Genomic DNA, 23631 nt, shown 5'->3' on the forward strand with positions numbered 1-23631 from the left:
GATTACAGGTGCCTGCCACCACGCCCGGCTAATTTTTGTATTTTTAATAGAGGCAGGATTTCACCATGTTGGCCAGGCTGGTCTCAAACCCCTGACCTCTAATGATCCGCCCACTTTGGCCTCCCAAAGTGCTGAGATGACAGGTATGAGCCACCACGCACAGCCGGCCCTATTTTGTTTTTTAAAGAAAGGTGCTGAATTGAATGTTTGGTCAATTATGGGACAAAGATAAAGGAGCAACAACAAGGCAGCGGGGTGGGGACCAAGAATTTAAGGAGGGCAGGGCCAGAGCGGCCATGAAGCTATCACTCTCCCAGGAATTTACGGAAGTATTAGAAAGGACATTGAGCTTTCCACAGGGCATGAAGTTTCAAGCTAATTTTACCCAAATGTTAGGGGGTAGAAAAACCTCTACTGGAATATGGCCTACAAGCAGTAGGCCATAGAGAGGAACAGCAAAGCTAAGTTCCCTCATACTATGTATCGACTATCTTCCATCTCCAAAAGTAATGAGATATAATTTCCAGTGAAGGCTCGATCTGTAACTCAATGTATCTAATTGTATAATCTTCTACTAAAATTATCCTATGACCTTTAGATTCATGTTAAACAGTGTCTCTCTGGATTATAAGGTAGTTCCCTTTTTAATTTGGTGAGGAGTCTCCCTCTTGTTTTCCGTATTAGCTGCACCATTTTGCATTCTCACCAACAGTGTACAAGGGTTCCCATTTCTTTCCATCCTTGCCTATATATTTTTTTAATTTAAAAAAATTTTAAAAAATAATAGCAATCCCTATTGCTTTTGTGGGTGTGGTGACTCATGCCTATAATCCCAGCACTTTGGGAGGCTTAGGTGAGAGGACTGGTTGAGCCCAGGAGTTCAAGGCCAGCTTGGCCAACATGGTGAAACCCCGTCCCTACTAAAAATGCAAAAATTAGCTGGGTGTGGTGGTGCGCACCTGTAATTCCAGCTAGTCAGGAGGCTGAGGCAGGAGAATCACTTGAACCCGGGAGTGGGAGGTTGCAATGAGCTGAGATCTCGCCATTACACTCTAGTCTGGGAAACAAGAGCGAAACTCCATCTCAAAAAAATAAAATAAAATAAAATAAAATAAAAGACAATAGCTTTAAGTGTTTTTACCACAATAATTTTTTTAAAAAGTGTATCTTTCTGGATCAAGTAAGAAGTTATTCTTAAGTAATTGTGGATTTATAGAAGGTTTTCCCCAAATTAGCTGTTTCTCATCTATTTTTATGGAGAAAATTATATTTTAATTATGCAAAAATGGTCATTCTATAATATGCTAGATTTCCCATATATATGTTGAACACTGGAGAGAAGTTTCTGTTGGTTGGTTGATCTTTAGGCACCAAATCTATCCAACAATGTCATTAGAAAGCCAAGATCCAGAATACACTACTGCAGTCTATGGCCATACCACCCCGAACACCCCAGTCTCACCAGAATGCACTACTCCATTGTTTGATAATGGCCTTTGACAGCATCCAAGCTGTAAATGAAGGTTTGGTTGAGCCCCTGGTAATGCTATTCTCTCAATCATCAGATCAGAGTCAGGAAGCAGGAGGAGTATTTGAGCTTTAGGAGGCGAAGAATGACAAGCGAAAGTAGTTAGACCAAAAATGAATAAGAGGGTCAGATTTGTGCCCTGAAGTATCCGCTTTTTGTCATGTCTCTGTATCCTACTAAAATACTTAAAGAAGGGATGGGAAAAGGAATACCTCCCTCTGGTGGTAAGGAATTTTATATCACAGATAAGGTTTGTTTTAATTCTAGAGGAAATAAATCTCCTGACATCTAGCTTACGATTATGGGAAAGTCAAGGAGAACTTTGTGAAGATTGATATCTGTAAGAAAGCAGATTTCCAAAAAGAAGTTCCCTCCTGTTAAGAGAAAAAAGGATATACAGGCGAACACCAGGTACTGATGAATAATGCATTTCCTCCGAAGGTATCCTATTCCTGGCACATGTTAATTTTAAGTTCCATTTTATATACTTAGAATCTTATGTAAAAGGAGTTCCAATTTGAGTGTAATCTGCAATTCAGACCTGTCTGGGCACATATGAAGAAAGGAAGGATTGGCAAGCCTGAAGCCAATTTGCACAGCTATTGAGGAGTCTGTGAGAGAGAACACCAAGGGTGGGAGGAGTCCTGCATGAGCTTGACCTGTAACAAAGCCCCCTTCCTGGGAGTGGAGGGGCATTTCCCCTCCATTGTGTTTCATTACAATGCCTGAGAAGCATGGGGACATAACCAGTATTGCTCTCTTACTGTCCACAGAGTGTAACTCAGCAGGGAAAGGAAGAGTTCATGGCACAAACAGGAGAGCTTACAGCTTTGGAATCTTGAGAACTCCAGAGGAGATGGCAGCTCCCAGTGGGTGATGGCAGTGCCTTAAGGATGTGGCAGCATCCAATGGACGCCAACCCAGGACTGTAGTCTTTTAGCAGAAAACAGCGATGGCTAGCCAATAAATCAATACCCAGCAGATGCTTGGTGGGAGACTGCTGTGTCTAGCTAGCATCAGTGGAAAGCAGAACAAATGTTAATTTGAGGTAGTTTGAGATCCTCACTCCTCACTGGGGATTCCCCAGAAATGCACGTGGCTGGGGTTGGGGTAGGAATAGAGCAGTGCTTAAGAAGGCACTCAAGTCCCGTGTAAGCAGGTGATGTGGCTTGGACCTGTGTCCCCCCCCAATCTCATGCTGAACTGTAATCCCCAGTGTTGGAGGAGGGGCCTGCTGGGATGTGGCTAGATCATGGGGGCAGATTTCCCTCTTGCTGCTCTCATGACAGTGAGTTTTCATGAGATCTGGTTGTCTGAAAGCGTGTGGTGCCTCTGCCTTCACTCTCTTCCCCTTCTCCGGCTGTAAGATGTGCCTGCTTCGCCCTTGCCTTCTGCCATGATTGAAAGTTTCCTGAGGCCTCCCTAGTCATGCTTCCTGTACAGCCTGTGGAGCTGTGAGCCAATTAAACCTCTTTTCTTATAAATTACCCAGTTTCAGGTATTTCTTTATAGCTGTGGGAGAACAGACTATTCTAGCAGGTAAGGGAAAAAATCCAGTGAAACTTGGATTATTACCATTAGTGATAACCTCTTTATGTCCCAAATAAGGCCTGTGAAAGTCCATAGCATTTAGAAGGTTTTATCTTTTCCATCCTTTCAGTTATTCACTCCATAGACCGAAGTTCTTGCACCCAAACTTTGCTTCTTTATCTCCCATAATACAGTAGTCTCCCCTTGTATGAGGCTTTGCTTTCTGCAATTTCACTTGTGTGCGGTCAGCCCTGGCCTGAAAATATTACATAAAAATTTTCTAGAAATAAATAATTCATAAAATTTAGATTGGCCATCATTCCAAGTAGTGTGATGAAATCTCTCGTTGTTGTCTCTGTCTCATATGGGACATGAATCATCCCTTCATCCAGTGTCTCCATGTTGTAGACACTCCCCTTCCACTGGTCACATAGTAGCTGTCTTGGTTATAAGACTCACTGTTGGAGCATTGCAGCCCTTGCGTTCAAGTAATTCTTATTTTACTTAATAATGGCTGCAAAACACAGGAGCAGTGATGCTAACAATTCGGATATGCCAAAGAAAAGCCAGACAATGCTTTCTTTAGGTGAAAGGGTAAAAGTTCTTGACTTAATGAGGAAAGAAAAAAAATCATAGGCAGAGGTTGCTAAGATCTACACAAGAATGAATCTTGTGAACAAATTTGTGTTACTGTCACTGTGTGCCTCAAACTACAAAAATTATGGCAACAGTACTGATAAGAGCTTAACCAGTTAATAGGGTTGCTCCAAAAAATGAAATAAACAGTAAAGAAAGAGCTTAGTTAAGATGGAAGAGACATTACATTTGTGGGTGGAAGATATGAAAAGAAATATGTTCTGATTGACAGCAGTCAGGCTTGGTACTATTCAAAGTTTTAGGCATCCACTGGGGGTCATGAAATGTACCATGGATAAGCAGGGACTACTGAAGAGGTGTCAAAATGAAGTTGAAAGATGAATGAATAGACAAAATGTGGTGTGTATGTGTGTGTGTGTGTGTGTGTGTGTGTGTGTGTGTGTGTATATACACACATACATGTATGGTATATATTATATAATAATATTCAATGGCATGTGTATATATGTGTGTGTGTGTATATACACACATACATGTATGGTATATATTATATAATAATATTCAATGGCATGTGTATATATGTGTGTGTGTGTGTGAGTGTGTATGGTATATATTATATAATAATATTCCATCATGTGTGTATATATATATGCATGTGTGTGTTATTATTTGAATATTATTATTCATGGAATATTATTTAGCCATAAAAAGTAATGAAGCTGTGACACATGCTACAAAATATGTGAACCTTGAAGACATGCCAAGTGAAACAAGCCAGGCACAAATGAACAAATATGGTATGATTCTACTGAAATGAAATAACCTGGAATAGGCAAATTCATAGAGAAAGTAGAATAGAGATTGCTGGGGGTGGTGGGGAGGAGGGAATGGGGACTTACTGCTTGATGAGGTGATGAACATTTTTGGAAACAGTGGTGACAATTTCACAACATTGTGAATATAATTAATGCCATTGAGTCGTGCATTCAAAAGTGGTTAAAATCAGCTGAGCAAGGTGGCTCACACATGTAATCCCAGCACTTTGGGAGGCCCAGGTGGTTGGATCATCTGAGGTCAGGAGTTCGAGACCAGCCTGGCCATCATGGTGAAACACTGTCTCCACTAAAAACACAAAAAATTAGCCAGGTGTGGTGGCAGGCCCCTGGAGTCACAGCTACTCAGGATGCTGAGGCAGGAGAATTGCTTGAACCTGCGAGGCAGAAGTTGCAGTGAGCCAAGATCGTGCCATTGCACTCCAGCCTTGGTGACAAGAGCAAAACTGTGTCTCAAAAAAAATTTTTTTTTAATGGTTAAAATGGCAAATTTTATACTATCTTTATTTTACCACAACTGAAAAAAGTAAACAGGCTGGGTGCAGTGGCACACACCTGTAATCCTAGCACTTTGGGAGGCCGATGTGGGTGGATTACGAGGTTAGGAGATCACAACCATCCTGGCTAACAAGGTGAAACCCTGTCTCTACTAAAAATACGAAAATTTAGTGGGCACCTATAGTCCCAGCTACTCGGGAGTCTGAGGCAGGAGAATCACTTGAACCCAGGAGGCAGAGGTTGCAGTGAGCTGAGATCATGTCATTGCACTCCAGCCTGGGAGACAGAGCGAGACTGTCTCAGAAAAAAATAAAAAAGTAAATAAACAAACAAAAAAAAAGAAATTGAGCCAGTTCCAGCCTAGCTTAAGGACTAGAGAAGCCAGATGTTGGGGTCTTAGAAGAGGGGAATCAGACGGAATCAGAAAAGCCATAGTAGGGTCCAGTACAACCCTTACCGGGCACACAATCCTCCCCTGATGTGAGTGTCCAGCCTCTGCATAGGCATCTGCTCTCTCACAAGAAGATTACTTTTAAGGCAGCAGAGTCTAACCTCAGAGTTGGGGTGTCTCTGCAATTCCCAATCCCTGGATTTCTGGGTGGTCACAGTGGCACTCAAGAGAACACTAGAATGGTGCAAAGGCAGAGGGGGTGAGAGAGCTTCAAAGCAGGGCACACGACCCACCTAGCAGCTGGGATCTGGAGTGGGGTGCAAATGTTTTCTAAAGACTCAGATCAAATGTAATTGAACACCAGGAGCCATAATTGCCTACTTGGAGAAATGTGTGATTATCTAGAAACGAAGCAATAGCTTTGGCAGAATCTAACATTGTATTGAAATTGGTTGCTTTGTTCATCTGCTCTATATAGGCTACATCGCTATACGTGTGCTGTTGACAAAAACCAGATGACGCATTTTCTCCCAGGAAGGAGTCCGCTGGGCTCTTGGCAACGCCTCTCGACGGACAGTTTTGGTGGGAAGTGGAGACCAGGAGCTAACGACTATTGACTGATAACTGATGTTCTGAGGGTCTTGGCAGGCAGGAGGAGGCAAGGCCTCAGGTACAAGAGGACTACAGAAAGAGCGCGTGCCCGCCAAAAAGCCAGTTCTTCCCTCTTGGGGCAGGATAAAGTCAAACACAATAGGAGTTCCCTGGCTGTCATCTTATTCATCTTAGGAATTCATCAGAAAAAGCATCCAGAATGCAACAACCCAAAGGAGGCTTAATTTTTGTACTTAGTACAAAGCTAAAAAAATTAAAGCGAATAATGACACCTTTGTTTTTGTTTTACGGTATCATATGCAACTCAAGAATAATGACTTTTTTTTTTTTTTGAGATGGAGTCTTGCTCTGTTGACCGGGCTGGAGTGCAGTGGCTCAATCTCAGCTCACTGCAACCTCTGCCTTCTGGGTTCAAGTGGTTCTTGTGCCTCAGCCTCTCAAGTAGCTGAGATTATAGGTGCGCACCACCACACCTGGCTAATTTTTGTATTTTTAGTAGACACGAGGTTTCACACTGTTGGCCAGGCTGGTCTCGAACTCCTGACCTCAAATAATCCACCCACCTCAGCCTCGCAAAGTGCTGGGATTACAGATACAGGCACGAGCCACCGTGTCCAGTCAAGAATAATGACATCTTATAATCAAAGTGTTCTTGATGGTCTACAATGTACCTGCAGTTTTATCTTGTCATTTACTCCTCACAGAAACTCCCTAAGGAAGGGAAGATATGATTATCTTCATTGTTTTGACGAGTAAGCTGAGGTTTAGAGTAATTGAGTGACTTTGCCAAGATCACAGAGTATGAAGTGCCCCATACCTACATGTAGTTGAACAAATGGTGCCCCATACCTACAAGTAGTTGAACAAATGGGTGACAGTTCTAAGGGAATTGATCTGAATGTATATCAGAGAATGTAGGAAGTGTCATGAAGTCAACTTCCTACCTCGTCTTATTTCCTCCGAAAGCAAACACTTTACTTACATAGTCATTTCTTAGAAACAGTAAAAAACAATAGGGGCAAGCCTATTTCAAGACACAGTTGTGGGGAGAGCTATGTTTATGGATCACAGAGAGTGTGTTAGAACTTTCGGTAAAAGGATGGGGGTCTCTGATTTATCATTTCTTAGAAACTACAATCAAAACAAAAAACAAAAACTTGTGCCTTTACTAAGATATCCCTCAATATCTGTCTGATAGGCAGAGGGTCTCTCTGTGTATCAGACATCAGAGAAATACTCCAAACCTCTGATGGGGGCAGGTAGCAAAGCATATTTAAGGACTTGTTCAGCTCCCAGCGATGACGCTCCTCCCAAAGGCCATTACTGCTTTCCTCAGATACTTTCCTGATGGGCAAACTCATCGCCCTTCAGGGATGGGGGGCTATGAGAAGTAGGCTGAAATGCCAATTGCTAATAAAATGTCTTTTTTGAGAACGAATCTTTGAAATAACACTGGAAGTCAGCGAGGAGATGCGATTCATTTCACAAAAATTCATTTCTGAAGCACAATAAGTGAGATAAAGCTATATGAGAAATGAGAAATTAGGTGATAATTTCATTATGTTCTATAAGCCCACAGCTATAATTCAGGATCATCACATTTATTTCAAAAGTTGTATTTCCATCCCTTTTGATACTGCCTGGGTCTGGAAGGGATAAGAGCCTTATAAAAAATTCATCTCTTACCACCCCCTACCCACATACATAGTGGTTAGATGACCTATCCTTATGACATTTGCAGTCTTTTAATTTAATTACCACCAATTCTTCCCCTCCCCAGATCTGTGCCCTTACAATGTGCTGCAGCAGATTCTCTTGTCAAGAGGTGAAGCCTATTTCTCAATCCTGAGAATCTGGGTTGGCCTGTGACTTGCTTGGCCAATGGAACATTAGCAGAAATAATGCAGACACAGGCTTGGAAATCACTTGTGCACTGGGGCTTGCTCTCTCGCTACATTTGTTACCCTGAGGACACCATATGAACAAACCCAAGGTGGCCTGCTGGAGGAATGGAGGCCATGTGGAGGAGAAGCAAGCTGCTCTAGCTAATAGCCAGCCAGTTGTCAGACATGTGAAGGAGATTGTCTGGGACCAGCCAGCCTCCCAGCTGACCTGGCAACTCACCGCAGACACATGAGTAAGCCCAGTCAAAGCCAGTAGAACTGCCTAGCCCAAATTGCCAACCCATAGAATCGTGAGCTACATATACATAAATGCTTACTGTTGTAAGCCCTAAGTTTTGGGGTGGGGCCAAGCAATGGCTCATGCTTGTAATCCCAGCACTTTGGGAGGCCAAGGCAGGCAGATCACTTGAGCCCAGGAATTCAAGGCCAGCCTGGGCAACATGGTGAAACCTCATCTCTACCAAAAAAACAAAAACAAGAAACAAAAATTATCCAGTAGTGGTGGTGCATGCTTGTAGTCCTAGGGACTTGAGGGGCTGAGGTGGGAGGATTGCTTGAGCCCGGAAGGTGGAGGCTGCAGTGAGTCAAGATCAGACCACTGTACTCCTGCCTGAATGACGGAGTGAGACATTATCTTAAAAAATAAAAAATAAAAGTTTTGAGACGGTTTGTAGCACCGTAGAGGCTAACAGATACATTAAATTATAGTTATTTGGAAGCTACTAGGTGACATACTTAGAGCAAAGGCTCTCTCTGGACCCAGTTCTATCATGGGCTCATTATGGTACTTAACCTTCCACCTGTGCTTCAGCTTTTGTGCTTCAAAGAAGGCAGTACTTCCTAGAAGGCCGGCAGTAATTCGAATTCAGATGTATGTATATTACAGCCTTCGTATCTTCTTTTTTTCTTTTCTCTTCAGCAGTTTTACCAGAAGCCACTATAAAGATGATATTCTGACACGTTTTTCTTTCTTTCTTTCTTTTCTTTTTTTTTTTTGAGACAGAGTTTTGCTCTTGTTGCCCAGGCTGAAGTGCAATGACGTGATCTTGGCTCACCATCACCTCTGCCTCCCAGGTTCAAGCGATTCTCCTGCCTCAGCCTCCTAAGTAGCTGGGATTACAGGCATGTACCACCCCGCCCAGCTAATTTTGTATTTTTAGTAGAGATAGGGTTTCTCCATGTTGGTCAGGCTGGTCTTGAACTCCTGGCCTCAGGTGGTTCACTTGCCTCAGCCTCCCAGTGTGCTGGGATTATAGGCATAAGCCACTGCACCTGGCTGACATGTTTTTTCAAATGAGTTAATCATATATGTTAAGTGCTTTAAAAACTCTAAGATGTGATATGTGTGAAGTATCATATTTATTGTTTCACAATGAATAGAATTATATAACTGTTATAACAATCAGAATGGGCCCTTCTGAGAGCTACTCTTCTTCATTGAGAGTCCTCTGTCTGTTTAGCAGCACCTGGTAGAAAGTTTCCCAACTTACCTGAGACTTGAAGTAAGTTTCCTGCGGGGTGGCAAGTACGTCTGCAGAGGCAATGTCTAAATGCATGAGCGTCTGCCGAAAAGAAGGTCGGTTTCGAGGTTTACTCTGCCTAAGAGTGAAAAGACAGTTTGTGCATTTCAGAAGTTGTGTCCAGGAGAAGGAAGATTTTATTTTACTTTATGAAAAAGATTGTTTACTTCAAAATGGCTATATCTGAGTAAAACAAGCTGTACTCTATTATATCAGTATAGTATCACTGAATAGTATCTCGGTACAGTTTTAAAATTTTTTAAAATTTATTTTGGCTGGGTGCAGTGGCTCACACTTGCAATCCTAGCAGTTTGAAAGGCTAAGGCAGGTGGATCATGAGGTCAGGAGTTTGAGACCAGCCTGGTCAAGAGAACAGCCTGGCCAATATGGTGAAACCCCGTCTCTACTAAAAATACAAAAATTAGCCAGGCATGGTGGTGCATGCCTGTAATCCCAACTACTAGGGAGGCTGAGACAAGCGAATTGCTTCAACCAGGAGGCAGAGGTTTCAGTGAGCCAAAGATCATGCCACTGCACTCCAGCCTGGGCGACAGTGAGACTCCTACTCAAAAAAAAAAAAAATTATTAGTATTTTTAGAGATGGGGTTCTCACTATGTTGCCTAGGCTGATCTCAAACTCCTGGGCTCAAGTGATCCTCCTGCCTTGGCCTCCTAAAGTGCTGGGATTATGCGTGTGGGTCACCATGCTTCACCCTGCAGTACAGTTTTAAATTTATATTTTATTTTGTTTTAAAATTAGAGATGCTATGTTGCCAGGCTGCTCTTGAACTCCTGGCCTCAAGCGATCCTCCCATCTCAGCCTCCTAAAGTGTTGGGATTACAGGTGTGAGCCACTGTGCCTGGCTACCCTGCAGTAAAAGTTTGATATACTGAAGAGCAAAAGGAAAATGTAATTATGAGATACTTCTAATGATGAAATGGAAATCTAGGATCAGCGACCTATTTCATAGTAGCCCATTAGGACTAGCAAAGAAATAATAGCTATCACTTACTAAGGCCTACTATTTCTAGATAATCATTCCAAGTTCTTCATTTCTAAATTTTAATTAATTACAACACAGTACCTCTATGAATTGGTGGTGTCTCTATTTTACAAATGAGAAAACAGATACTCAGATAACATGCCCAAAACTGCACAGATAGAAAAGGTCAGAGCTAGTACATGAGCCCAAGATTCTCCCACTCCAAAGCTTCTAGTCTTTCCACCACCAGGAGATTTACTCCAAATACACATTAGAGACCTCCCTACAGCTTTAGAGACAATGTTCTTACCATGTCTGTTTCATAAGGATTTTGAATCCATCAGGGCAAGTGGAAGGAACTGGGAGGTGTAGGCTATTGCTTCCAACGCCCCAGATAATGGCTGAAGAATCTACATCTTTGTAAGGGATCTCTCCTGTCAGCAGCTCCCAAAGCACCACTCCGAAAGACCTAGAGTAGTGCCAGGAACATGTACAGAAGACGTTTCAGAAACACTGATTCTTATTTTAGTTCTTTATTAATTTTAATCAAATTAGTACATATGCCCAGTTTAAAATTCTACTACTGCTACAAGAAAGACAGAAACATCTGGAACAACTCTAAAAAAAGAGAAAAATCTACATGGGGTAATCAACACCACCAGAAATTAAAACCTGAATAATTAACTCTAGTGTGTGAACAGCCAGCCAGAATAATGGACTGAACAAGAAATCCAGGAATAAACCAAATACATTTAGGAATTGAGTGTATGATAGAAGTGACATCACAAGCCAGCAGGGAAAAATTGATTAGTCCGTAAATGTTGTTGGAACAGATGGGAAAAAAATTAAATCTATAACTCGCCATAAATTAAGATACATTTCACATGAATCAAATATTTAAATAGAAAAATGAAACCGTAAAAATCTAAAAATAAGGAGTTAAAAAATTACCTTAGCATGTTAAAGACTTTTTAAACCATGAAATATATAAGCCATAAAAGGAGAAATTGAGAAATTAAACTGTATTTTAAAAATCTGACACGGAAAAAAATACCAGAAGCAAGATAACAAAATGTGAACTATCTACAATGTACACAAAATGTAAATCTCCTTAATACATAAAATACTCTGATAAATTATGAGTAAAGATCAGAAAACTGAGCAAAGATTATGAGTCGTTCACAAATAAGAAAACACAATGGCTCTTACACATAGGAACAAATGTACAGCGTTACTTATACTAAGAGGAATGCACCCAAGATACCATTTTTTTACCTATGTGATTGGCAAAAATCCACGAGTTTAGCACATTTTGTTGGTGAGACTGAGAAAACACTCTTACATATTTCTGGTAGAACATTAATTAGTAATTCCTAAGGAGGGTAATTTGGTAATGATTACCTAAATTACAAATGACCCCACATTTCTGCTTTATCCTTATTTACATGCAATTTTGACATGTGCTATTATTTTGGTTTTAAGCCTAAAAGTTACTAGTTGCCAATTTTAGGGGTAGAAGAAAAACAATTACAGGGGAAAATACTGTTAATAGAAAAGACTTATAACCTCAGAGGAAACCTTTTTATTGAACAGCCTCTATAGGTTAAATGAAAGGCCAAAACAGCCTCCTACATCTCAAACATGTCTAGAGAACATAACTGTATCACAGCAAAGTACATTATTGATATGGTGACCTGAGTCATTGAGAATAGATGAGAATTATGTAACACGTTTCAGAAAGACTTCTATACCAAATGATCATTTGAAGTAAACTTTCAGTTTTCTAGAAAGTTCAGCATATTCTCTGAGGTCCTCCAAACTGATGATTTACTGAGTAGGTAAGTCACCCGAATTCCCCCTAATCTTTCTCCCCATACATCACCATTCTGGGTAGTACCTCAGATAATACGAGGCTGAAATCAACCAAAAGCGAGCAATGCTAAAGAATATTCTGGAAAAGTAAGTGCTGAAGGAAGACAGTGCTAATAGGGTAAAAGTGGGAACAGGCTTTTTAGTTGGCACAGATGGCACCACTCACCATATATCCACCTTTTCAGAGACAGGTTCATTTCGTATCACCTCTGGTGCCATCCATGCCACTGTGCCAGCAAATGACATCTTGGTACTTTTATCGCTGAGTTCCTTAGACGTACCAAAATCTGAAATTTTTACTGCGTCTGTGTGGGTCACTAAAACACTTTAACAAGAAATAAAGAAAACATCCAGATCATTAGTGCTAATGAAAACCAAGATTCTGAATGGCTGAAACTGAACACTTTATTTGCTGCTTCCTATCATGCAGCATTCAGCTAGCAGTTTCCAATGTTACTGGGGCACTGGCTATAGACTAGAAATAGCATCATTCATACTGAGGCAGCTTAGCGTGATGGGTTTTTAACACCTTGTCTTACTCTGCCTCTTCCACATGCTATGTGATCTTTGCCAAGTTACTTAACTCTTCCTTTATATTTTTCTGAGACAGACGTTTGCTCTTGTCACCCAGGCTGGCGTGCAATGGCTCGATCTCAGCTCACTGCAACCTCTGCCTCCTGGGTTCAAGTGATACTCCTGCCTCAGCCTCCCATGTAGCTGGGATTACAGGCACCCACCACCATGCCCAGCTAATTTTTGTATTTTTAATAGAGATGGAGTCTCACCACGTTGGCCAGGCTGGTCTCGAACTCCTGACCTCAGGCAATCCACCCACCTCCAACTCGCAAAGTGCTGGGATTATAGGTGTGAGCCACCACGCCCAGTCTTACTTAACTCTTCTAAGACAGTTTTCTTATGTGTAAGATGGAGACTCTTCAGGTCTTACCCACAATTCAAAAATGCAAAAAATTCTCAACCAGTTTATATTTTTTTCACATATGTAAGGCAAACTCACTTTCTTAATCTCATTTTGTATGAATACAGTAGGTTTTGCTGCAGATTTGTTAATGTGGTTGATTTTAGGATGTCGCTCCAGACCTCACTGGATGTCTAAGGGAGTACACTACCTTTCTGAAAATATCTTGCTTCAAGAGTTTTGGTTAAGGGATTATAGACTTGAAACAACAATCTCATTGAATTTTCAATTGAATTAAATGAGGTAAGATATTTAAGGCACCATTATCAATAAATATTGGGTTCCATCCTTGCTGGATTTGGCCAGCCCACGAAAAAGAACACTTCTTTTTAAAACACTTGTTTAAATGACAGCCAACTACTACCATGAATGAGACCATGACATTTGGGATTCATTCCATTAAAAGGCTAATATATATGCTGGGATTTCACTAGTGCTGATAAGGAAAAGCAGAAATAAATCTAAGCTTAAGTAAGTTCCACACCAGTTGTGTTACTTGTCATAGTAGTTATCTGAAATGTGACCTGAGGCAAAGTGCTTGTGCTGGCCTTAAAGATGAACACAAGCTGGCAGCAAATTGACAGCTTCACGCATTACATTGAATTCACTTGAAATAACCTGTTCAGAACTTCAGAAAGTTAATGAGTTAGGGTTTCAGAGCCTGTGATGACATAAGGACCTGTTTAATGATAAGAGGTGTAATCCTTAAATTGTATCAGAATTGAGGAGGCTGTAAAACAGCATCTGATTCTATCTCCTTGCTTCTCCATTTGAACCAGGGATTCCTTCATATTTACCATGTAACACCAATGGCTATTTACCAAACAGCTCAGAGCTTACAATTGCTTTTGAATACCATCCTCCAAGCCCTGATTTAGCACCTAATATGTAAAATTTATATAACTTAGGAGTTTTGATTTAACAGTGTTAGTGAAAATGTATAAGGAGGCCAGGCGCGGTGGCTCACGCCTGTAATCCCAGCACTTTGGGATGGCAAGGTGGGCGGATCACCTGAGATCAAGAGTTCAAGACCAGCCTGGCCAACATGGTGAAACCCCCGTCTCTACTAAAAATACAAAAATTAGCTGGGTGTGGTGGCGGGCACCTGTAATCCCAGCTACTGGGAGGCCAACACAGGAGAATCACTTGAACCTGAGAGGCGGAGTTTGCAGTGAGTTGAGAGCGGGCCACTGCACTCCAGTCTTATTATGAAATATATGAGACAACTGGAGAATTGATATCATACACCATGAAAGTGGGAGTAGGCAACAAGCCTCTAAAAGAGAGAACTTTTTCTACGAACTTCTCTGCCTCAGTTGGTGTGACAAGAGAGAATGGACTTGGGAGGACACTAGAGAAATATAATAAGTTTTCTGAAATCTTCTCTGAGACAAAGTTGGGGTCTCAGTACCTGCAGACTTAATGCAGGTAATGAGATCTCCCGTTACAGCACGTCAGGTTGTCCTCTGTCTTCCCAAAGTCAGCTTGAAACCCAAAGAAGTCAAAGCTGCTGGAGTTGGGAGTGTTATTGATGACAGACGGAAACGCGTACTGGGTAACCCATCTACTACTCGTTCTAGGGCTTCCCGAGTCTTTCCCTCTAAGATTAATTCACAAGGAGAACGAGCTGGTTAAAAAGGAGACCACTCAAAGGGGCCTTCGAGTAGTTCATGTACTTTGCATGCATGCACCGGATAGCAAAAGCAACAGGGTGGGAGTGCAGTCAGAAGAAATGGACATGACATAATCATGGTTATTTGCAAGTAAAGCAAGGAGGAGGTTGTTCAGTCAACTGAGCACTATAATAAATATGCTGAGAATCATGATATAAATAAGGGCTGTTTGAAGTTATAATGAAGGATTGATGTATACCGTCCATAGAGGAAAGGCAGGATCCATTGTGGATCCCCTACCTTCACATAATGAGGCAGAATCAGTAGCCTTTGGCTCAGAAATTCTAGGTTCAAGTCTAGCCCCATGACTTTGGGCTAAGCTCTAGTTTCCCTTATATAAAATAGGAATAATAATACTTGTTATACACCCCACACAGTTTTTGCCAGGAACAAAGATGTGATAATGAATCCCCCCAAAATATCATAAACCACGAAAGCACTATATATATATATACACACACACACACACACATACATATATATACGTATATATACACATATACATACATATATACACATATATGTGTATATATACATATAAAAATAATGAAAATAAATATATAAATATATACATGTATATATTTATTTCCACTATATTTTTGAGATGGGGTTGTGCTGTGCTGTCCAGGCTGGAATGTAGTGGTATGATCATGGCTTACTGTAGCCTTGACCTTCCAGGCTCAAGTGATCCTCCCACCTCAGCCTCCTGAAGGCTCATACCACCATGCCTGACTAAATTTTTTATTTTTTGTAGAGATGGGGTTTCACTATATTGCCCAGGCTGCAAATATATTTTGAAAAGAGATTAATCCTCTGCTCATTGAACCCAAAATGTGATGATAAATAGTAAAAATAATGTTTAAAAATAGGAGTTATACTGAAATAAATCATTTTATCAATCTCTTTCTTCATGCAATTTGGGGAACTAACTAAACGCTCCTATTAAAGTGATCAGTAGCCAAGGAATCATTTTGAAAACAGAGATTACTAGAAACAGCTCTGCTTCTCTTACAAAGCCAGGGTTTACTTTTCCTATGGCCATTGTGAACCTTATAACTATTTATTTCCTCCTTTGCTTAGACACTAGAAGCTCAAAGCCAAATCTGTAGTCCGCGTCTGCAGAATCTTATTCCATATAATTTGTGAACAATTTTTAGTTCTAGCATTTTTACTTTCCTTTCCCTCTGTTTCTTTCTTTCTTTTCTTTTCTTTTTTTTTTTTTAAAACAGTATTGCTCTGTCACCCAGGCTGGAGTGCAGTGGTGCAATCTCAGCTCACTGCAACCTCCACCTCCCAGGTTCAAGGAATTCTCCTGCCTCAGCCTCCCCAGTAGCTGGGATTACGGGTACCTGCCACCACATCCAGTTACTTTATTGTATTTTTAGGAGAGACGGGGTTTCACTGTGTTGGTCAGGCTGGTCTCGAACTCCTGACTTCAAGTGATCCACCCACCTTGGCCTCCCAAAGTGCTGGGATTACAGGTGTGAGCCACTGCACCCAGCCGGCTTGTTTCTTATTCATCCATTTTATCCTGTTGTATACATTTCTGAAACTCAGTTTTTTTGTTTTGTTTTGTTTTGAGACGGAGTTTTGCTCTTGTTACCCAGGCTGGAGTGCAATGGCGCGATCTTGGCTCACCGCAACCTCCGCCTCCTGGGTTCAGGCAATTCTCCTGCCTCAGCCTCCTGAGTAGCTGGGATTACAGGCACGCGCCACCATGCCCAGCTAATTTTTGTATTTTTAGTAGAGACGGGGTTTCACCATGTTGACCAGGATGGTCTTGATCTCTTGACCTCGTGATCCACCCGCCTCGGCCTCCCAAAGTGCTGGGATTACAGGCGTGAGCCACCGTGCCCGGCCCGAAACTCAGTTTTAAAAGGTTTTTGAACACATGGAAAACAACAAATTAAGCCTTCCAGTGGGAAGGTCTGGCATTAATTATCTGAAATGATAGAAGGTGAATGCTTCAGATAATAATAATTTTTTTTTTGACAGTTGTAATGGTTTAAAAGCAACAAAAAGGGAAAAGTGGTTTCAGGTACCTGGACATATCTGCCATACAGGTAAGCAGGTAGGTCAACAGTAATCTAAGAGACGCACAAACAGAATGACCCACTGTGCTGATTTAAACTGAACTAAAGGTATGATGTCAGAAAACTTCAACTGTGGTTGATAAAAATGCTTTATTTCAAAATAACAAAACAAAATAGCTGAAACATTAGCTCCAGAACTCACTTAGGTGATTTGAGATCACGATGAATAATTTTATGGAGGTGCAAATAATTCATTCCACTTGCAATTCCTGTGGACCAGTCTACCAGCAATCGAGGTGTGATCTTCCGGCCAGCTCGCAAGACCTCATACAGTTGTCCATGAGCACAGTACTCCATGATGATACAGTAACACGGGGCCTGAGTACACACACCCCTTCCAAGAAAACACAAACATGGGCATAAATACACACATACATGTATACATATTTATGTTTTAAAGATATTTAATAAAAATCAATTCTATACCCAAAGTATTTTAAAAATGTGTATGGATAATAGTTCCTGATTCTTAAATTAGCACGAAAACTTCTCTAGTCTCCAGGTTTCTCTATGATGCACATAGACAATTTTTGTTTGCTTCGTTCACTCTATATGCTGTGCTGTCTGTGTCTGGTGCCTTTTCTGTGGGATCCTTCCATTCTGGGACAAATTACACACTTTTCTGAGGTTTGTGTAGGCTGGATACTGTGTTGTTTTAGATCATTAAGAATAATTTGGCTGGGTGCGGTGGCTCATGCCTGTAATCCCAGCACTTTGGGAGGCCAAGGCGGGTGGATCACTAAGGTCGGGAGTTTGAGACCAGCCTGGCCAACATGGTGAAATCGCGTCTCTACTAAAAATACAAAAATTAGCCGGGTGTGGTGGCGCGCACCTAGTGCTCCAGCTACTTGGGAGGCTGAGGCAGGAGAATCGCTTGAGCCTGGGAGGAGGAGGTTGCAGTGAGCCAAGATTGTGCCACTACATGCCAGTCTGGGCAACAGAGTGAGACTCTATCCCAGAAAAAAAGAAAAAAGAAAAAAAAGAATAATTTAAAATTTCTTTCTTTTAAATTAGAGGGTTTTTATATGTAGTGTACAGAAAGATAATTCAGACAAAAAACTTCTATTTTTAATATTATTTGCTGACTTTTTAATTACTCAAATTAAAAATAACTAACTAGACTGAGGACCCAAAGACGAGTCATTTTTCTGTCTTACATAATCTTTGAAAAACATTTCTTTTTTTAAATGTCAGACAGGTAATGTGCTGATGTCATAACAAGGTTGGAGGGGGCACTTCTCACCTGTGAGTGTGAACACCCGGTCATGCTTATGAATCACAAAAGAATCCGAAAAACATTATACAACTTTTTTTTTTTAAAGACAGAGTCTCACTCTGTTGTCCAGGGTGGGGTGTGCAATGGTGCAACCTCCGCCTTCCAGGCTCAAGCGATTCTCCTGCCTCAGCCTCCCAAGTAGCTGGGATAACAAGTGAGCACCACCATGCTCGGCTAATCTTTGTATTTTTAGTCGAGATGGGTTTTTACCATGTTAGCCAGGCTGGTCTCAAACTCCTATACTCAAGTGACCCACCCATCTTGGCCTCCCAAAGTGCTGGGATTAGAGGCATGAGCCACCACAGCCAGCTTACACAACATATTATATCTCTATGTAGCCTATATTTGCATCAATTCCTACATCTTCCATGAAACCTTTCCTGCTTATTCCAATCCAAAAAGATCTTTCTCTTCTTTAAATACCTATGATATACAACAGCCACTAGTTCTTTATATGCAATTTTTCTCTCTGCATGTAGATTATAGGCTCCTTGAAGGCAAAGGTCTTCAAGTTCTTGTCTCTCTACCACAAGGCCTAGAGGTTCACAGCAAGTCTTTGACAAGTTTGTTAACTTCACCTCAACCTTCTTAACTAAAAAAGCCTTCAAATCACATGTGCAGAGGCAGGGAGGAGGAGGAAGGATACTAACATGAAAGAACCTCTTCTATTTTTCAGGGACATTTCCATGTTTATTAGTCTTATTTAATCTGCCCCAAACCACTGTAAGATAGGTATTACCTTTTCCATTTTTACAAGTAAGGCTCACAGTGAGCAAGTGACTTGTCCTAATCACAACTAGATCATACAACTAAAAAATGACAGAGCTGGGATTCAAGCTCAGTCTGCCTAATTTGAAAGTCTGTGCCCTCTCTGCTCACTGTACAATACTGCCCCTCTTTTAGCTTTTAAACTTCTGTTTAGACAAGCACATTAGGGATTCCTGTGTTAACACCATTATCTCATAAAAGAGGGAATGATCACAGTTAACTCCACTTCACAGTTTTGTTCTCAGGACGAGAAGAAAAATCACTATATGCAATTCTCTATGTTCTATCACTTATGGGTATACATACCTTCCTGTGAAACTTTCTAGAGAAGTTAACAGAGTATCTATAAGACATCCAGCTAAAGTCTTCAGGCAGCTACCAGCCCATGCCCTATCTCTTCAGCTGCTGTAAGTGATGAAAGAATTTAAAGGTTGCGGCTTAAGGCACCGATCATATGAAGGTGATGATGATCTTCAAACGATAGCAGGTTATGAAGAAGTATAATTAGTCTTCATTTTCCCCTGGCCTGCTGTGCCTGTCAGTGCCACAAAGCTATTACTCTCCTATCATTTTCTAAGCTACAAAGAATTCTTGTCTTGATTTTTAATAATTTTTTTTAAAGTTCTGGTTATATGTTTCCTAGGAAAGCTTGGTGAAGCACAAGTGTCTGGCAGTTACAAATAAATGATTATCATTACAGAGAACTAATAAATATGGCAGGTATAATGTAATATGCCTAAGAATATCAACATAAACTTTTTTAAATTAAAAAAAAAATTTGTATATGATGGAGTCTTGCTCTGTCGCCCAGACTGGAGTGCAGTGGTGCGATCTTGGCTCACTGCAACCTCCACCTCCCAGGTTCAAGTAATTCTTGATGTCTCAGCCTCCTGAGTAGCTGAGATTACAGGCGCACGCTGCCACACCCAGCTAATTTTTTGTCTTTTTAATAGAGACGGCGTTTCACTGTGTTAGCCAGTGAAGACTGACCTTGTGATCCACCTGCCTTGGCCTCCCAAAGTGCTAGGATAACAGCTGGGAACCACCACGCCCGGCCCTAACACAAACATTTTTTGAAGGTACTCAGCCTCCTGTTCAACTAGTTTTAACTTGTTACACATAGAAACGGTCTAACAGTGATATGTTATGCACCTTTCATCTCTCTTGACTGACGAATGAGAAGCAATCATTCCATCAGCTCTGTACTGTGACGAGGTTTCTTAGTAGCTATAAATAGTACCTCTATAATCACTTCTAATTGCTACCTTTTCTTCCACTTGCCACTGAATTCCATTAGAACAGTCAGGCTGAGTTTTCTTAAAAGATTAACAAAAAAATTGGATGTAAAAAGAATATAGTATTCTTATCCTGTACTTCCCCTTTCTTTATGTGGTTTTTATTAACTTCAAAAGAAGCTGTAAGCACAGAAACAAGCATCCAGAGAGATATTCTAAAATCTAATCATGCCCTCATATCTTCCAGACGGTCCTGAATGGGATTCATTGGCCAAGCAACACATGGCACAGATGGCTGCAAACACAACACTGCACAATGGCCAAGAGCATGGTGTAATGGGCCGGGAGCACAGTCTCGCTATTGTTTTCCATGTAGAGGTAAAGACTATTCGAGTATCTTCAGCCTAAAGAGTTGGGCACTAGCAGAGCAATGCCGAAAACTGCATATGCAGGTAGGAGAGTCAGAAGGGTGAGGTGGGAAAAAGACCGGAAGAGAAAGAAGCAAAAGAAAGCTTCTCGTAACACCATCCTATTAGGACACATTTCTACTTTCAGTGACCCAGGGTATCCTGCTGGAAAGCCCTCTTACCTGCCACACACAACCTAAATCACTTCAAGAGGCCAAAAGCCATACTTATCTACAGAATATTCTGTGTCTCAAACCCAGTGTCCTAGTGATCTAAGTTCAAAAGCTTTTGACCCTTCCCTCCATTTAGGGGAATGTGGCCTACTGGAAGTAATGATCATCTCAGTGTGGGGAAATGAAGGAAAGAAAGAAGAGGGCCTCTGTTAAGTCTGTCTGCTTAAAATGATCTCCCTGTTGTCTTTTGAAATGTATCCTCTTTGGAAGGATGATAATTGGTCTCTGCAACATTTCATGTCAGTCACACATCCTCCTGGCCCTATGAGGGTGACCAAAGTTAGAATTACTGCAGCAACCGAAGCCCTCTCTCATGGCCTCTGCATGAATGTCCCCTCCAAAAGGAAATGAATCCCAGAACTTCTTTCGGTCTCTTATGTCCTGGTTGAATGCTTCCCTTTTTTTTTTTTTTTTTTTTAACACGTCTTTCCCTTTCTGTAAGGGGTCTTGTTTGGGAATCAAAACTCAACCTCAGTACTCATTTAAACACGTTCTACAAAACCTGTACCTAAGATTTACCTTCCTTACTTTGTGGATGTGATTCCAGTGAAGACTTATGACATGACATCTTTAGCTTTGTAATCAGAGTTTTATCAATGAAGGATCCCTTTTGAGGCTGGGAGAAGTTCTGCCTAGTTTAGGGGCGGAATTTGTAAATTATTCCACTTTTAGCTGCAGACTCATTGGTCATACTACTTTCCAGGAATGCGAAATGCATATCAAATATACCACAAAGCTCTAGTTTCTAAACTTTCATCCTACCTAAAGATACTTTTCCTGTTCTTCACCTTCTTTCCTCTAAAGCCACTTGCCATTTATTTGTTTAAGCCTAGGGCAACACTCAAAGGCCGGCAAGGGAGAGAACTCAAGGAAAAGGTTCAGGCGGAAGAGATTGTTTCTATTTTAGAGCTCAGCACTTCCACAATTTAAACTCTCCTTCTGTTAGGGATCCCCACCAATATTATGAAAAGAATTGTCTAGACTAGAAAGATATGTTCACAGACTCTTGAAAACAATCACTTTGTGAAATGAATATAACATAAAACTTACTGTCAATAACTCGACAATCATTAGGTTAAGAAAGCTGAATGTTTGATATTATTTGAAAGGAACTCTAGAAACACCAGAGGCTATACTCTAAAGGTACCTGCTATTACAAGTTAATATTCAAGAAGGGATGCTAACAGAATCTGATACAAAATATGTATCTACTACACAAGGATTGATTGCTCTTTGATCACTCCAGATGTTGCTTTTGTTTACTTTCTTTCCTTTTTTTCTTTTTTGAGAGGGTCTCACTCTGTCACCTAGGCTGGAGGGCAGTAGCATGAACATGGCTCAATGTAGCCTCAACCTCCCGGACTCAAGCAGTCCTCCCGGCTCAGCCTCTTAAGCAGCTAGGACTACAGGCCTGTGCTACCACACTCAGCTCATCTTCATTTTTTGTAAAGACAGGGTCCCACTATGCTGTCCAGGCTGGTCTCTAATTCCTGGGCTCAAGTGATCTGCCTGCCTTGGTCTCCCAAAGTGCTGGGATTACAGGCATGAGCCACCATGTTTGGCCAACTTTGTTTTCTTAAGAGAATTTTAGGCTGTTCATGTAATATTGAAGTAATCTCTGTCATCCCATTCATAAATGAGATTGATGCAGCTGATCTGGCTGCTTGGCAGGAACCGACATTTTCCCTTCCTGCCCCATGTGCATGCCCCTTCCAAGCAGCACATATTTAGGCAAAATGAACTGCTGGATTGTAAGATGCCTGAGGATACAACTCCAATTTAATAGTTCCTTGGTATCCTCCCAAAGCATGTAGCATAGTGCTAAGTCTAGAGAATGCTTTTGAAATATCTCTCAAAGCAGAAACGTGTGTGTATATACTGGGGGAAAGAAAATAGCTCTACTTCTTAAAAAAAAAAAAAAAGCCTTGACCTACTTGAATGCGATGATGTTAGGGTGCTTCAACTTCCTCAAATGCTTGATATCCGTCTCATTCTGTTCTCTCACTTTCTTGATGGCCACCTCTTCCGCTCGGAACTTGCCCAAGAAGACAGCTCCTTGGGCTCCACTACCCAGCCACTGTAGCTCTGAGATCTCCTCAAATGGCACTTCCCAAGTATCTAGGCACACAAGCAAGAAATAAGCTTGAAGAGACCTCAGAAGGGACCACCGCTCTACAAGGCCATTCTGAAAGTACCAACTTCATCACCCAGGATGACCCTTACCCTCTGTCTCCCACCAAAAGATAGAACCTTCCTATGTGCCTTGGAACTGGATCAAATATTCATACACATTAGTCTGTATCCATTTTTAGCCACTGAAATAAAGCAGAGCAGAGGTCTGTAATATACCTTCCTCCAAACACATATCCCACCACTCCTGCAGCCCTCCCTCCTCACCTTAAGCTTGCATGTCAGTCAATTTACCCATCCACATCTATGCAACTATCCCTACCCCATCACCCACTATAGGTGTTATTTTATTCCTCTTTGAATTTCTAGTGTAGACGCTCAGTGAATCTTTGCTAATGATTTTTTTTTTTTTTTTTTTTTTTTGGGACAGTCTTGCTCTGTTGCCCAGGCTGGAGTGCAATGGTACAATCTTGGCTGACAGCAATCTCCACCTCCCAGGTTCAAGTGATTCTCCTGCCTCAGCCTCCCAAGTAGCTGGGATTACAGGTGCCTGCCACCATGCCTGGCTTATG

General features: G+C 41.3%; 1 protein-coding gene and 1 non-coding gene across 11 annotated transcripts in view; both read right to left on the bottom strand.

Moving 5' to 3' along the window:
* The window catches only part of MAP3K13 (mitogen-activated protein kinase kinase kinase 13), a 183114-nt gene that overhangs the window by 22359 nt on the left and 137124 nt on the right, over positions 1–23631 (bottom strand). For 9 of the 10 annotated variants that reach the window (XM_032298364.1, XM_032298366.1, XM_032298372.1 and 6 more), the window contains 5 exons: positions 22864–23047; positions 17153–17344; positions 12435–12593; positions 10707–10865; positions 9384–9492 (listed from right to left, as the gene is read on the bottom strand). In XM_032298364.1, coding sequence (XP_032154255.1) covers positions 9384–9492; positions 10707–10865; positions 12435–12593; positions 17153–17344; positions 22864–23047 — 803 coding nt within the window. The remainder of the gene's footprint in view (positions 1–9383; positions 9493–10706; positions 10866–12434; positions 12594–17152; positions 17345–22863; positions 23048–23631) is intronic. The other variant, XM_032298373.1, reaches the window with a different exon arrangement.
* On the bottom strand, positions 18199–18298 carry LOC116565091. The gene has a single exon (XR_004275250.1). It is a non-coding gene; the product is annotated as a small nucleolar RNA U13 (small nucleolar RNA).

This window comes from Sapajus apella, unplaced genomic scaffold (assembly GCF_009761245.1).
Source record: "Sapajus apella isolate SASKATOON/1434 unplaced genomic scaffold, GSC_monkey_1.0 scaffold38, whole genome shotgun sequence".
Classification (NCBI taxonomy): Eukaryota; Metazoa; Chordata; class Mammalia; order Primates; family Cebidae; genus Sapajus; species Sapajus apella.